Source organism: Gossypium arboreum, chromosome 13, assembly GCF_025698485.1.
Source record: "Gossypium arboreum isolate Shixiya-1 chromosome 13, ASM2569848v2, whole genome shotgun sequence".
NCBI lineage: Eukaryota > Viridiplantae > Streptophyta > Magnoliopsida > Malvales > Malvaceae > Gossypium > Gossypium arboreum.
The window spans coordinates 3,645,001-3,661,217 of record NC_069082.1 but is presented as its reverse complement, the minus strand read 5'-3'; the positions used below and the strand labels follow the sequence as shown (position 1 = coordinate 3,661,217).

The window sequence follows — 16,217 nt, the reverse complement described above, 5'->3', positions numbered from 1 at the left end:
TCAAGATGAATCAATCAGAGTTCTAACTGATGTTCGGTACGTGCCCAGTTTGAAGAAAAATCTCATCTCATTGGGAGCCTTGGAATCCAATGGTTCAGTTGTTACTATGAGAGATGGGGTTTTGAAAGTGACATCTGGCGCACTTGTGATATTGAAGGCATCGGGAAAAATAACTTGTATTACTACCAAGGTAGTACAATTATTGGAGCAATCATTGCAGCTTCCAAAAATAAAGACTTGGACTCAATGCGGTTGTGGCATATGAAGTTGGGACATGCCGTGAAAAATCCTTGCAAATTCGCAAAGCAAGGATTGTTGAAAGGTGCAAAGGCTTGTAAATTAAAATTTTGCGAGCATTGTGTTCGGGAAAGCAAAAGAGAGTGAAATTAAGACGCTATCCATAATACAAAAGGTATTTTGGAATATGTTCACTCGAGATGTGTGGGGCCTTCCAAAACACTTTCGTTGGGAGGAAAACACTACTTTGTTACTTTTGTTGATGACTTTTCCGAAAGAGTTTGGGTGTATACCATGAAAACTAAAGATGAAGTGCTTGGAGTTTTTCTTAAATGGAAAACTTTGATCGAAAACCAGACTGGCAAGAAAATCAAACGGCTTAGGACGGACAATGGAGGGGAATATAGAAGTGATCCGTTCTTCGATGTGTGCCAAGAGTATGGTATTGTTCGACACTTCACGCTTAGGGATACACCACAGAGAATGGAGTGGCAGAGCGTATGAATCGAACATTCTGGAGAAAGTTCGATGTATGTTGTCCAATCTTTGGGTTGGGCAAGCAATTTTGAAATGAGGTGTGACATACTGTTGCCATCTTGTTAATCGTTTGCCATCATCGCATTAGAAAGAAAAACTCCTATGGAGGTATGGTCTGGAAAACCGGCTACAGATTATGATTCCTTACATGTGTTTGGATCCACTGCATATTACCATGTGAAGGAGTCAAAGTTAGATCCGAGGGCAAAGAAAGCTCTCTTTATGGGAATCACTTCTGGAGTGAAGGGATTTCGTCTTTGGTGCTTAGACACAAAGAAAATGATCTGTAGCAGAGATGTTACCTTTGATGAATCTGCCACATTGAAAAAGGTAGCAGATAAAGATATTCAGACGAGCGATACTCCACAGCAGGTGGAGTGTACTCCAAAACAGGTGGAGTTTGAGCAGATGGGGATTTTCCCAGTTAATAAGTCTAATTCTCCAGCCACAATGGAGGAATTAGAGGTTGAAGAGGTTTTGACCCAAGAACCATTAAGTACACCAGAACCAGTTGCAGTTGCAAGGCCAAGGAGAGAAATTCGTAAACCTGCTCGATTTACTGATATGGTGGCCTACGCCCTTCCCGTTGTTGATGATGATATTCCTATCACTTATCAAGAAGCAATGCAAAGCTTAGAAAGTGATAAATGGAAAAGCGCCATGGATGAAGAAATGCAATCTCTCCTGAAGAACAATACTTGGGAGTTGGCGCAATTACAAAGGTAAAAGGGCAATCGGATGCAAGTGGGTATTCGCAAAGAAAGATGGATCTCCTAGCAAGAAAGATGTTCGCTACGAGGCAAGGTTGGTAGCTAAAGGCTACGCCGAAGGAGGAATTGACTACAATGATGTATTTTCCCTGTTGTGAAGCATTCCTCCATTAGAATTTTGTTGGCCTTGGTAGCACAGTTGAATTTGGAGCTAACTCAACTTGATGTTAAGACGGCTTTCTTGCATGGTGAGTTAGAAGAGAGATCTATATGACTCACCAAGGATACAAAGATGCTGGTGGTAGAAATTGGGTTTGTAAGTGAACAAATCGCTATATGGATTGAAGCAATCCCGAGGCGATGGTACAAGCGATTTGATAGCTTTATGAAAAGCGAAGTACACAAGAAGCAAATATGACAATTGTGTGTATTTGCAAAAGCTACATGACGGATCTTTCATTTATCTACTCTTGTATGTTGATGATATGTTAATCGCTCAAGAGCCAAAAGAGATAGATAAGTGAAGGCTCGGTTGAATCAAGAGTTCGAGATGAAAGATCTAGGTGAGGCCAAGAAGATTCTCGGCATGGAGATAAGTAGAGATAGACAGAGAGGCAAGCTTTGTTTGAATCGAAGCAATATCTGAAAAGGTATTACAATGTTTTGGTGTAAATGAAAACACAAAACATGTAAGTACCCCACTTGCTTCTCATTTGAAACTTAGTGCTCAATTATCTCCGAAACGAAGAAGAAAGAGAATATATGGCAAAAGTCCCATATGCTAATGCAGTTGGGAGTTTGATGTATGCGATGGTGTGTACGCTGACCGACATTTCACAAGTCGTTGGAGTTGTGAGCGGTATATGCATGATCCTGAAAAGGACATTGGCAAGTCGTGAAATGGATTCAACGGTATCTTCGAAAACCGTAGATGTTGGTTTAATTTTTGAACAGGATGAAGCACTTGGTCGGTTTGTAGTTGGATATGTTGATTCCGACTTTGCTGGTGATTTAGATAAACGTCGTTCAACTACGGGTATCTGCTTTACTCTTCGAAAGCCCCAGTGAGTTGAAGTCTACCTTACGATCTCATGAGTGTGTCTACTACTGAAGCGAATATATGGCGATTCTGAAAGTCATTAAGGAGGCTATTTGGCTTAATGGATTGTTGAAAGACTTGGGAGTTGTTCAAAGTCACATTAGTCTATATTGTGACAGTCAGAGCGCTATCCATTTAGCGAAAAATCAAGTCTATCATTCAAGAACCAAGCATATCGACGTAAGATATCACTTTGTGCGGAAAGTCTTTGAAAAAGGAAAAATTCTACTTCAGAAGATTCCGACAGCAGATAATCCCGCAGATATGATAACTAAGGTGGTAACAACAATCAAGTTTAATCATTGTTTGAACTTGATTAACATCCTGAAAATTTGAGCACCTTCAGGTGTATGGCGCTCGAGAGCGCATTTGGAGGCACTACAAAAGATAGCTTTATCGAATTTGGGGAGTTGAAGGAAGTATGTGAAGATGTGATTATCCTAATCAAATCTTCAAGGTGAAGATTGTTGAAAAGTCAAATTAAAAAAAAAAAAAAAAGGTGTTGAAAAGTCAAAATTGGGAGGTGCAAGTGGCACCGAAAGAAAAAAAGTGATAGGCAAGTTGTTTAAAGTTGAATGGGATAATTGCAATTTTGGTCCCTAATTTTTTAGGCCATTTGCAAGTTAGTCCCTGAACCTCAACTATAAATAGGCCTAACCATTTCTCATTTCAACTATCCCAACCAATCTTTCTCTCTTAGTTTTCTCTCTTCTCCCATTTGAGAATTCTTAAGGAATTCTATTTGTTTGTAATATTTTGAAGATAGTAAAGTTATCATCTGGTGTTAGTGCCCGAGGACGTAGGTATAATTTACCGAACCTCGTTAAAACTCTTGTGTTCTTTTTGTCCTATTTTTTCTTTCAATATTTGAGGGTATAATAGTAGTATTTAATTGTGCTATTAAATTACGTTAGAAGGAATATTCTGACTAAGGAAAGACTTGGTATTTAAGAGATCCTTGTGATCCACCTCTCTTCCCTAGGAATTGAACTTTGTGTGATTTTTTAGTACAATAATTTACACGCTTCCGACCCTATTGGAACAACAAAAAAACCAGGGAAATGCTTTATGGAAGATTAGCTAGACACATCACATTATCCTATTTACCATAATGCAGTTTTCCACAGAGTGAATTTGAGCTGTAAAGAAACGAATAGCCATCAACTATGTTAAATGGATTCGGATAAATGTCGGATCTGGGTGTATACATATTCAATACGAGTATGTTCAACATTTTCTAAGTTTTTCATACAGCATATCCAAATATATGTCCAACATAAATATTGAACAAATGTCTCTAGTGTCAATTTACAAGAAAAGAGAATCAGGAGAATGATAGAAATTATGCAAAAAAGTTTAATGTGATGAATAATTTATTGATGTAACAATTTTGAGTAACATATGTATCTTTTGGGTATATCAGAATAACATGGATGCTTCTTTGATCGCCCTTCTTAGGTCTTACATGTTTTTCAATAGAACCTATTGATTTCACGACTGCAATTGGCATTGGCAACCCTATAAAGATTACAGCAACAACCAAACAACTCCGCACAATATGTGATAACAACTGCAACAACAAGATAAATGGGGCCAAAATGAGAACAATAAACGAAAAGGAAGAAAAATTATAGGCACAAATGTGAACAATGCATAAATCTTAAATACAAAACCAGCTCTGCCAGAAGACTTACTATATTTAGAGAAGTGGTCACCTAGGACCTGACAGTTCATCTGGAAGGATGCGAGAAGTGGAATCTGTGATAATCCAATTCACATTGGGGTGGCGGGTATTGCTAAACTCTTGGTGGAACATTTTCTTTTTCTGCCAATCTTCCCATCTTTCAGCCAAGCCATCACCATCCAGCATTCTGACCACTTCGGCCATCTTAGGCCTTCCCACTGGGGTGCTTCGAGTGCATAAAAGAGCCACCCGGATTAGCTGTTCCACTTCTTCCTTTATGTAATTACCTTGAAGATCAGAGTCAACCAGCGTTTCCAACTTCTTGCCTTTCAGAAGCCCTTCTACCTAAAATGTCAGCATTGCTATCAAGTTGAAGATAAAACGTGAAACAAAAAACAGCTCATACCAGTTCTAAGCTGTACTTGAACTTAATGTAGTTGAAGCTGACAAATACGATGACATTTGTTACATTCTCAAAATTAATGAACCTTCTTAACCTTGTAAGGAAAATAATGTATTTCTGCAATAGTGTACTTAGTGTCTTGCTTTTGGCCAACCAAGCAAAGCACGAATATCATGATTTCAACACTAGACAATAATCATAAAGTTAAACTTTGGAATGCAATGCATCACCATTAGGTTTATGCAAGATAGGAAGATAGCACATACCCAATCAAGCAACATGACATCATCATTTGCAAGTCTAGCAAGATCAACAGCCGTTTGTCCTGTAATGAGTTCAAGAAGCATAATACCATACCCAAAAACATCAGTTTTCTCTGATGCCCTTCCACTTGACAGGTATTCAGGGGCTATATGACCCATTGTGCCACGAACAGCAGTTGTGACATGAGTATTTTTGTAGTCCATCAATTTGGCCAGCCCAAAGTCTCCAACAACTGCTTCAAATTCTTCATCCAACAATATATCTGCAGCCTTCAAATCACGGTGTATAATCTTGGGGTTACAATGATCATGCAAATATGCAATCCCCCTCGCAGCCCCCAGTGCAATCCGTTTTCTTACACCCCAGTCAAGTGGTGCTTGAGACTCTGGACGCTCTAGAGAAGGTAAAAGGACAGATCAATAGAGGATTCATTGTAATAAGAAGAGCTCACAAATTATTTGGATTCTATGAATTTCTCAACTTGGAATTAAGGACAATCGGCATTTACCAAATATATGCACTAAAAGAAAATCAAGACATCTTAAATCAAGATAAAGATACATGATCAGTAGTTCAAAATTTATTCACAAAATTAGAAATCAATACTGATAATTGAAGCTCATACAAGCTTAAATAATTGAACTAAATTCGTAACCAGAAGGACATATATAAAACAAAATAGGACAGCATTGGAGGAATAAGAAATATATGACTGAATGGATGAGCAAAGAGAGAATAGCCAGTACCTCTTAAACAGGATCTAACACTACCATTAACCATAAAGGGATAGACAAGCAACCGTTCTGTAGCGGTCATGCAAAAGCCACGTAGACGTAGTAGATTTCGATGCACAGCCATACTTACCATTTCGACCTCAGCTTGGAACTGCCGCATTCCACCATGAGTATACCCCTGTTTCAGTCTTTTTATAGCCACAAGAGATCCATCAACTAAATGACCTTTATAAACTCTACCAGAACCACCACTACCCACAACATGTTTGTTGCTAAAATAATCAGTTGCCGCTTGTAGTTCATGCAAAGAAAACCTTTTAAGTTGTCCCAAATGATATTCTGGGTCCTTAGCTATAAAGAAAATTAGATAAAGTGAGTACATGCCTGCAATGGCATAATATCAACGAAAACTATCTATTAAAAATCACCAGCCAGGGACATTACATAAAAGATCCTGTCGTTTCCTACTATGCCGCCGAGCAAATATAATTGCAGGAACAGAAAACAGCAGGAGAGCTCCAGCAAAAACTCCTCCAAAAATAGCACCAATGACACTATTACCTGCCAGTACAAAGTTAGACAAATATAAATACCCTTACTACAGCTGTATCATTAATATTTATAAGAGAAAATGACACCAACTCCCTAAATTTCAGTGTAAAATATACTTATCCCTAAAATTTAAAATACCTAATTACTCACTCAGGTTTAAAGAAAATCAAATGAGGTAGTGTTTAGCATTGTTTTGAAAAGCACATTTCAAGTTGAAATCACTTTTTAAGTTATAGGCAATCGAATTTTAAAAAGTATTTTTAAAAAGTTAAAATTTCTAGCTTATGACCTTTAGAAATCACTTTGGAGATAAATTATCTATTCAACCTCATTTATCATAGCCAAAGGGAAGTTCTTCTTATTTCCTTTTAAAATTTATTTAAAATATATAGAATTATATATTTGAATTTGTAAAGGTATATTTCTATATAATTTTAATATCTAAAATATAGCTTATATATTCAAATTAAATTTTACAAACAATTTTATTCATTGCTTAAAATTACTTAAAATTTAGGGTTAGTTCTTCATTACTATTGCGATTGAAAAGTGTCTTTAGAAAAAGTTTTTCCAAAAATATGGTAAAAAGTACATTTGTTAATTTTAGTATTTTTCACTGCTGTAAAAATTGTGATAGAAGGTTAAAATGTCCTTTTTTTTTTAACATAATAGTGGAAAGTTAAAATTAATTAAGTTATATGATATTTAAATATTTTAATACAATGGTGCATAAAGTATAAATTTTAAATAACTTTTAAATAATTAATATAAATTACTTCTAAAACTAATGATACATAAAATATAAATTAATTTAATTTGTTATATACCATTTAAATAGTTAACATAAATAAGAGTATTTTGATAATTTTTACTTCCAAACTCAAAAGTCAAAAACACTTAAATCTCAACTTCGCTTTTAGATGAAAAAATACTTTTCCACCACAGTTTTGATCCCAAAAGCCAAATGTTTTTTCATTAATTCTACGGTGGAAAAGTATTTTAGAACCCTAAATGCAATGAAGAATGGGGCTTTAATTTATATATCAAAATATTAATAATGAGTTATAATAAAATATATTTTTATATTTTAATTATAATTTAAGTTAATATATTTCATATATCATATATTAATAAATTTAAATATCATTTAACTGAATATTTTTACTTTACAACATCATGTTTAAAACAAATATTTTATCTTCTAAAAGCGAACAATGTTAAACATTACAATCTTGAACTAACCTAAGCAATGCTAAATTGAGTAAATTCTAAATAAACATGCAAATATATCCTTGTTATTATTTATAATGGATTGTCGATTTGATTAATTCATTTTCATCCATTTTTAATTACAAAATAATGAAACTTTAATTACTTTAAAATTTATTAAAGCTGTATATGATTAAATCCTGATTAAATTATATTTGATTTTAAGTAAAATTAGGTATTTTAAATTTATACTTAATTCAATATAGATTAAGCTCTAGATAAGTTAATTAAATTATTTTTATATAAAATAAATAATTACCATTTAACCGTAATTCTTTGCATTTTATAGACATATGGATGTGGTAACACCAAAACAGTTGCAAATGCAAACAAATTGCAAGGAATATCTCAAGAAAAGAATGAATAATAATAATAATAATAATAATAATAATAATAATAATAATAATAATAGATAAATTTCAAAACTGTACATTAATTTTGATTTAATGTGTAATTGTATATATGAATTTTAATTTTCTACAATTTTACACATTAAATTTTAATTTGATTCAATTCTCACAAATTATTAACACAGTTATGGATATAACATCAATTTATATTTATATATTGCATAAGAAGTGGTTATATTTATCCAATATAAAAATAAATTGATATATTTATTTCTTTAAATGTATATGATTGAACCAAAATTAAAATTTCATTTATATATTCGAATCACAATCAAAGTTTCATGTGTATAATTGCATCAAATTAAAATTTATGTATACAATTGTACATTAAATTAAAATTTATATATAATTTTGAGATTTATCTCTAATAAAATGAAAGCAGGCCTCAAAGTTAGACACAATTTGAAATTACTAGCAGTGATAATAAGAAAAAAAATCGAGATCAGACCTGATGAAGTTGGCGAAGCTGGTGGAGGATTGTTGAGTTTATTATTACTAAAACTGTGAGAAAAAGGTGCAGCAACTTAAGTGACTAGACTAAGAATATTATATACGGAAAAATGGAAACATTGGTGGTGTGGATCAGGAGTTAGGAGTAAGAGGGTGATTGCAAAATGAGATAACATAAAAGAGAAACCTGCTCGAATGGAATAGCGTAAAGGAACCATTAACAGGAATATCTCCTACTAGCTGATTGTTCGAAAGATCCCTGCATTAGATGATAAAATTCCCACGCCATTATGTATTGTACTTGAAGCTAAGGTGTGGAAAAAGAATTTCTGATAGCAACACTCACAGCACTTGCAGTGTCATAACAGTAGTTAAGGACGCAGGAATTGTACCTGTCAATGAGTTGTTGTTGAGACGCCTGTTCCACGGAAAGAAAGGCATCAATTATATTGCACGTTAATAAGATGACTAGTTATGTATTCATAAAAAAATATGTTTAGCAAATAACTAGAGCACAGATAACAATCACATTCACATCAAATTGAACCGCAGAAGAGCAGGCCGAGATGAATGTGGTAATCTCCGATTGAACTGGTTTTGACCAACTCAAATTATTTCCAACTCTTTATATTGCAAAGAATTAGATAAGCCTCTGATTTTCGGTTAACCAGTCTGACTGATTGATCCTATTCTGTTTTTTATGATTGCCAATAATGGTTGATGTGGACCCTGGTATGGATCCTAACAATCACAATTTTATCATATGTGAGATGGGTATCACAATCACACCAACTCAATTCTTCATATCCTTATCAAGACCATACATCAAAATTAGATATGGCAAACTCCGAGCTGCTCTATGGATTTGTGTGCCGATACGCTCCATATGCAGAGATTTTCTTCAAAAAGATGGATGCAAGTCGTGGAGTGAGGTAGGAATGGCAATAAATCTAATATTTGCAATTTCTATAAAATTTGAATATGAATACATTTAATATTTGCATTAAATTTGAGTATTAGTATTCAAATAAAATCAAAATTAATTAAATTATTCATCGGATATTCAAATGCACTAAAAATTCTCAATTAGCAAGTTTTTATTAAACATAAAAGCGAAATAACGGATTCAGATATCTACATCTAAATTCATTATTTGAAAAAGTAAAATAAATTCAAATAATGAATATCCGAGTGTTCCTATCCGCATCTGCTATGAATAGTAATTAGATAATCTGAAACCAAGCATTATCCAAATATACGAAAACAAGTCGGATATCTGTAAATACCCAAATCCGCACCATCTACTGGCCTCCCTTAATAATCTTGCTCCACTCCAACTCACTCTGCTATTTTACCTTCTACAATATACTAATATTTTTAGTATATTATGCTATATATACTAAAGTCATATATATGTGAATATATTATACATGGTAAATTCACTAGGCAAAATATTTTCATCCCATTGATTATTAGATTTGATGAGCAATCAGTCTCTTGCTGTGCAAACCAGATCATGATTAAAGAAAACAAGAATGAAATATAATACAGAACTTGCGAATTAACACCAACAACCATAGTGTTTTGCACCATAGCTAGCCTTTGGTACCATGATGGGCATTTCTAAGTTTGCTAAGAGTCAGCATTTTGGATAAAAACAATGGGTTTTGAACAATCAAGATGTCCTCTCAGTTAAGGGAAAGTGTTATTGGCTCATTGGTAGTTCTAGGTTCTTATTCCTAATCTAGTCATTTTAGAAATCTTCATCCAATTATGATTAGCTAAGTCAATGCTTATACACTAATAACAATATCATTTACCTGTCTAGTTCATCTAGCAATATCTATGCATAAAAGCCTTCCAGATACATCAAAACAAACATCACAACAAAGCAGAAGCACGGTGAAACTAAATAAGTTAGCTACATAAAAATTTTAAAATGTTCGTACAGGACACGCAATTTTGTAAGCTTGCCCAGGGTAGTTGGAATGCCTCCAGATAAATTATTCAAGTAAAGATCCAAGCTCACCAAGTTCGTCAAATTCCCAAGCTCCTCAGGGATTATCCCAGATATGTTACTACCATAAAGCTCCCTGTCACAAAAATTTGAATTAGATTACTAATCATTGAATGAATATGCAAAAACCCAATGGAGGGTTAAGATGGCATTACAAATTAAAACCAACAGTGACAAAAGCACAGAACATCTGCACTTACAACTATTTCTGCTGCTTCTTTTTTTTCTAACGTGGAATGCTGGAAATTTCACCCTAAGTTTAACTTGGGCATTATAGAAACTTTTATTCAAACCAATCAAAAACATCAATAACTATGTATTTGGCAAAGAAAGCTGAATTGCTGCTTTTCCTCCATTTATTTATCTTTTACTGATCTAAAATTAGCAACTTACAAGTATTGCAAATTTGGAAGCTGCCCAAGCTGTGGAACCAATTGACCAGATAGACTTGCATTCTGAAGATCACTAAATTGACAAAAGGAAAAGCATTTATCACATCAGCCTACAAACTCAGAAGTAACACCAACTGAAATAGCAAAAGTATACATGTAAACTTACACTCTTGTCACACTATTTTCATCATTACATGTAACATGATCCCATCCGCAAGGATTCACATAGGTTGCATCCCAACTTTGCAACACGTTATTGGGGTCAGCCATATTGGTCTTCAATGCATTCAAAACATCACCTGTTTAACACCAAAACAAAGCAATCTATTATGGATGATTGCAAAACTTGCAGTTAACAACCTGCATACATATCTTCAGACTGAAAATAATTACAAATTTTTTAATAATTAATGTCACTACTTGCAAATTAGACAAATCGTGTTTCTCAATTTGCAACAATCGGGGACTTCAAAAAGGAAATAGAGTAAAGAACATTTATTTCATTGCATAAACCAAAAACTCCAATGGAGATGAAATCATATTAGGAAACCAGTTAAAAATAATGGGATGGACCACAACTTGAAAGATTCGTCACATTCAACATAATATTTATCCAAACCTATACAGCTTCGACCCGACATTCGAGTTCGACACACACAGAGATATATAACCTTTAAAGATAGTCTCCATAAAAAACTTAGAAAAATCTGACTATTCCACGTGTCAAACGAATGGTCTTACACCTAAGGCCCACTAAGATAAATCCAGACTCCGGGCATTGATGAAGGAACAAGCATTGGTAATTTCAGCAAACTTCAAATCGAGAACTAAACGTAAATGGCATCCAAAATATTTGCAGAAATTAATCAGTACGAGAGCGTGCAAGTATCCCTACAGACAAGTCAATTAGCTTGACCACTAGTGAACCAATCCAATTGACTAATAAATTATTCTAACTTGAACCCTATAAGCTTCATTAAATAATAATTTCCATTTAAAAAGTGCGATAAGAAAATCAGGGGAAAAAATAACGATAAAGAACCTTCCGCGTTGCCGCCAACTCGGAGAATCAAATACAACACCAAAGTCAAAACGGAGATGAATCGCTCCATCATTTTATTTTGATTTAAAGAGCCAAATCCCCACATATCGTCATCAATTCTCCACTTGACGGGATCCAAAGGCTCTCAGATTTTTTTCCTTGACAAAATCAAGGAGAGAAAAACGAAAACGATGAACTTCGAAAAGACTGTTCTCTGAACTCAAGCCAAAAGAATAAGTGAGACAAGATTCAAGAAAATTTTGGCAGTCTTTCCCTCTCTGTCTTCCAAAACGTAATTATGTTTTTCTATATATATATAATTTTATATATTAGTTATCAATGTATATTGGAGCAAATTGGAGAGAAGTACTTGTGTTTTGTTTGGTTAGCGGGAAAGTAGAGAGAAAAAACAAGGAAAGTATCGGAGTGACAAGTGAGCCGTGACGACGTGAGGAACGGTTTCTTTTTTTTTTTTTCTTTTTTCTTAAAAAATTGTTATTGCAACAATAAATCTTCAGATTGCCATAAAATAAAAAAAATATTAAAAAAAACAGATGAATTTCAATCTCTTAACATAAACCAAAGAAAAATAAATGCTTTAAGTGAAAAAATATCGACATCATTTTGCCCAATCAGAAAGATCTGATTTCGTCCCATCAGTTCGTCTGCACTTGCTTAGGGTGAGTTTGGGTTTATCTGTGATTAGTATAAAAATAACGGTGACGGTGAGATTAGATATTGTAGCGATATTGTAGTGTGAGATAAAAAGTAAGCTAAATGCACCGCAACCAATCGCCCATCCAAACTAAGCCTTAGTAAAGACGTTTTCAGATTTCCAACGAAAAGATATTGTCTTCCCAGCTGTTAGTCTTCTTCCTTTGATCTTTTCTTTTCCATCGTTGCCTTCTTCTTATTCGCAGCCCGTCTTCCACTCATTTTCCTCTTCTAAAGATTTTTGTACCGCCATGTATTTTCCTGCTAGATAGATCGTCTTCTCCTCTTTTGTCCCCGCAACTGGTGTTGTTACTATTTCCAATTGGTTTATCTCCATCCCCGATCTACCTCTGCTTCAGTAATGCCATTTCCGCCGGACCCAGGAGCCAGGTATGTACTTCTGTCCATTTTTAGCCCTTCCGTTTCCAGATTATGTGCTTCTGTATTTGCTGATCGTCTGACATATTGAAACTGACAATCGTGGAATGTTGCTTTCTGTTCTTTTATATCATAGATAAAAGGTCCTATTTCCAATCTGTCTCTTTTTGAGCTTTTAACTTTCTTTATAACTGTTAAGGAGTCTCCTTCAATGTTAATCTGCTTTATCCCTAATTCTCTGCCCATCTTGACTGCCTGTAGACATGCGTTTGCTTCAGCCGCAAAACTAGTGCATATGTTGGTATGAATTATTGTGTTGGATACTAGAATGTCACCTTTGAAATTTCTGATTATTATTCTTGAACAGGATCTGTTCTGTCTATTATCAAAGGCAGCATCAAAGTTTATCTTGAAGAACTCTTTTTCCGGAGGCCTCCATAACTCAGATTCCAACCTTAAGGTAAGATCTGTTTTCGTAATGTCTTTAACTTCCTGTATATATCCCCGTATGAATTTTACTATTTCTGCTCCAGTTCTCTTGTGGTTTTCATACATCCATTTGTTTCTAGCTGCCCAGATAGCCCATAAAGTGCAAATGAAGGTCTGACTGGCTTCTCTTGTACTGTGGAGCATAATTCAGGTAAACCATTCCATAAACTCTACTTGTGAAAGAGCCTGAGGCCATGTAAACTCTAATTTTTCCCATATTTCTTTTGTGACAGTGCAATCCCGGAAGACGTGTTCTCTTGTTTCCAGCCCTTACAAGCACCTCTAACAATTGGCCTCATTTATTAGTCGCTTAGCTTTTAGGTTTACTAGAGTAGGGATAAAGTTAAGGGTGACTCTCCAGGCAGAAATATTAATTTTTGAAGGGAGGTCACAGCTCCAGAGTTTTTTGTAACATGTATTGATTTCCTCTTGCCTGTAATTTTCATTTCTTTGTAAGAGGATTTTGTAACTGCTGCACACAGAATACTCTCCAGATGCCTCGCCTTGCCAACTCAGAAAGTCTTCGTGAGTGTGCTGAGCCAGTGGAATTAACAAGATCTTTTGAGCCACCTCTTTAGAGAAAGTCTTTAAAATCAGTTCCGAATTCCATTTTCTATTCCTATTATCAATAAGATCTTCGACTTTTTTAACAGTTTGCCTATTGACATTTTTTTTAACCAGCCGGCTCTCCACATTTGGAACCCAGACATCTTCCTCAATTCTGATGCTTTGCCCGTTACCCACCTTCCACTATAATCCTGCGAACAGCAGTCCCTTTGCAGCCCATATACTTTTCCAAGTATATGATGGTAAGCTCCCTAACTCTGAGCTTAAAAAATCAGAATTTGGATGATACTTGGCTTTTAATGTTCTAGCTAAAAGGGACGTAGGATTATCGATAATTCTCCAGCCTTGCTTTGCAAGAAGGGCCAAATTAAATTTAGCTAAATTTCTGTATCCAAGTCCACCCTCGACTTTTAATTCACATAATTTATTCCATGAGCACCAATGAATTCCACGTTTACCTTGACCCTTCTGCCACTAGAAGTTAGCCATTAATTGCTCAATCTTCTTACATAATGATAGCGGTAGTAGGAAACATGCCATTGTGTATGTTGGAATCGCTTGTAGCACAGCTTTAATGAACACCTATTTTCCTGTTATCAATTTTTATTTTTATGCGGTCTTTCAGGTGTTGAAAAGCCCTACGTTTTCTCCTTCCCACCAAATTTGGCAGACCCAAGTATTTTTTTGAACTATTGGACCTTTTAACTCTCATCCGATTGGAAATATCAACCCGGACTGTTTCGAATGTATTTGTACTAAAAAAACACAGTCGCTTTCCCATAATTGACACATTGACAAGAACACTCCTCATACTCTTTAAGAATTTGTTCAATTGTCTTTGCTCCCCTCTCAGTTGCTTCCCCGAATAGTATACAGTCATTTGCAAATAGAAGATGAGAGATTTGAGGCCCTCGTCTGCTTGCTTTAATTTCTTTGAGTCTGCTTTTCTCAGTTGCGAGCCTAAGTAAAGTAGAAAGTCCTTCACTACATATGAGAAATAATAGAGGGCTAAGTGGGTCCCCTTGTCGCAACCCTCTCTCAAATGTAAAAACTATTCTTGGGGTTCCATTAAGTACCACCGAATACGAAACAGTGGCAATACAATGCATAACTCTCTCAACCCATTCAGCATTAAAACCCATTTTGAGCATTATTTTTTGCAAAAACCCCCATTCTACCCTACGCCTTGCTCATATCAATCTTAAGAGCCATTAACCCTTTTTTCCCTATCCTTTTGTTCCTCAAAGTATGTAATATTTCATAAGCTAGAAGGACATTATCAGTAATTAACCTATCCGGTACAAACGCACTTTGAGCTAGATCAATACAAGAATCCAGTACTTTTTGAAGTCTATTGGCGATGGATTTTGAAATAATTTTGTAAAGTACCGAATGACATGTTGGGAATCTCTTATGAAAATCATCCACGACTGAAACGTATCTTAATGCCCGAAAGTTGGATAGGGTGGCCTTTACGTAAGGATTACATTGCCCCCAATTTTTATGAAATACAAGACGCTCGAAACAAATAACTCTCGTGGTCCAAAATCAAAAAAATAAGAACTTGGAGCATTAAATAGCTTGCATCCATAGAACATTTGACGTGACACAAATAATGAATAAATAGGAGTTAATATCATTCCAATTGCCATTACGAAAGTAATTAGTATTTTGGCATTAAAAATATTTTTGGCCGTAATTATTCCAAAAAGACTATCAATTCGCAACAAAACCACTCATGCCCAAGAATGCAAGAGAAGCCATGGATAAGATCTTGAACATCGTAAATATTTTGGGAATCAAAACGCCCATCCCGCCCATTTCGTCGAGATAAACAAGACGCATTCTATCATAACTCGTTCTCGCCAAGAAAAAAAGTGCAGACCGATAAAGCCATGAGATATTATTTGTAAAATAGCTCCGTTGAGTCCGTGACGCTTATCGAACCAATTCCTATAATTATGAAACCCATATGAGATACGGAGGAATAGGCTATTCTTTTTTTTTAAATTCCGTTGACCAAGAGATGTTGAAGCTACATAAATTATTTGGATTGTACCCACTATTATCAACCAGGGAGAAAATGTGGAATGCGCATGGGGTAATAATTCCATATTGATCCGAACTAATCCATATGCTCCCATTTTTAATAAAATTTCGACTAGAAGCATACAAGTACTGTAATGGGCCTCCCCGTGGGTATCCGGTAACCACCCACTTTTTAGTTTTTTATTTTTTAGTAGAATATTTAGAATATGATTGAAGTGTG

At 34.9% G+C, this 16,217-nt stretch overlaps 1 protein-coding gene and 1 long non-coding RNA gene across 3 annotated transcripts; one reads left to right on the top strand and one right to left on the bottom strand.

The window, feature by feature from the left end:
* Positions 1 to 4,294: 4,294 nt before the first annotated feature.
* LOC108462837 (BRASSINOSTEROID INSENSITIVE 1-associated receptor kinase 1-like) lies at positions 4,295 to 12,129 on the bottom strand. 2 transcript variants are annotated; one of them, XM_017762741.2, is made up of 11 exons: positions 11,801 to 12,129; positions 10,925 to 11,057; positions 10,760 to 10,831; positions 10,299 to 10,442; positions 8,696 to 8,767; positions 8,537 to 8,608; positions 8,348 to 8,400; positions 6,113 to 6,229; positions 5,681 to 6,019; positions 4,937 to 5,328; positions 4,295 to 4,612 (listed from the first exon to the last, which is right to left on the bottom strand). In XM_017762741.2, the coding sequence occupies exons 1-11, from the start codon at positions 11,904 to 11,906 to the stop codon at positions 4,295 to 4,297; spliced, it is 1,818 nt and encodes a 605-aa protein (XP_017618230.2). In that variant the 5' UTR covers positions 11,907 to 12,129. The 2 variants fall into 2 exon arrangements, with proteins under 2 accessions (XP_017618230.2, XP_017618232.2); XM_017762743.2 differs by having other exon boundaries at positions 6,101 to 6,229; positions 11,801 to 11,955.
* A 471-nt stretch (positions 12,130 to 12,600) lies between these two features.
* LOC108462845 (uncharacterized) lies at positions 12,601 to 13,892 on the top strand. Its single transcript, XR_008277309.1, has 3 exons — positions 12,601 to 12,904; positions 13,260 to 13,352; positions 13,462 to 13,892. It is a non-coding gene; the product is annotated as an uncharacterized LOC108462845 (long non-coding RNA).
* Positions 13,893 to 16,217: the final 2,325 nt, after the last annotated feature.

Bases quoted from the DNA above. Each gene is read 5' to 3' on its own strand.
- LOC108462837 (XM_017762743.2), bottom strand. From the start codon at position 11,906: ATGTGGGGATTTGGCTCTTTAAATCAAAATAAAATGATGGAGCGATTC. The intron at 8,768-10,298 runs GTACGAACATTT...TCCGTGGAACAG, and splicing joins CTTACAAAATTGCGTGTCCT to GCGTCTCAACAACAACTCAT. The intron at 8,609-8,695 runs GTGAGTGTTGCT...CATCTAATGCAG, and splicing joins GTTATGACACTGCAAGTGCT to GGATCTTTCGAACAATCAGC.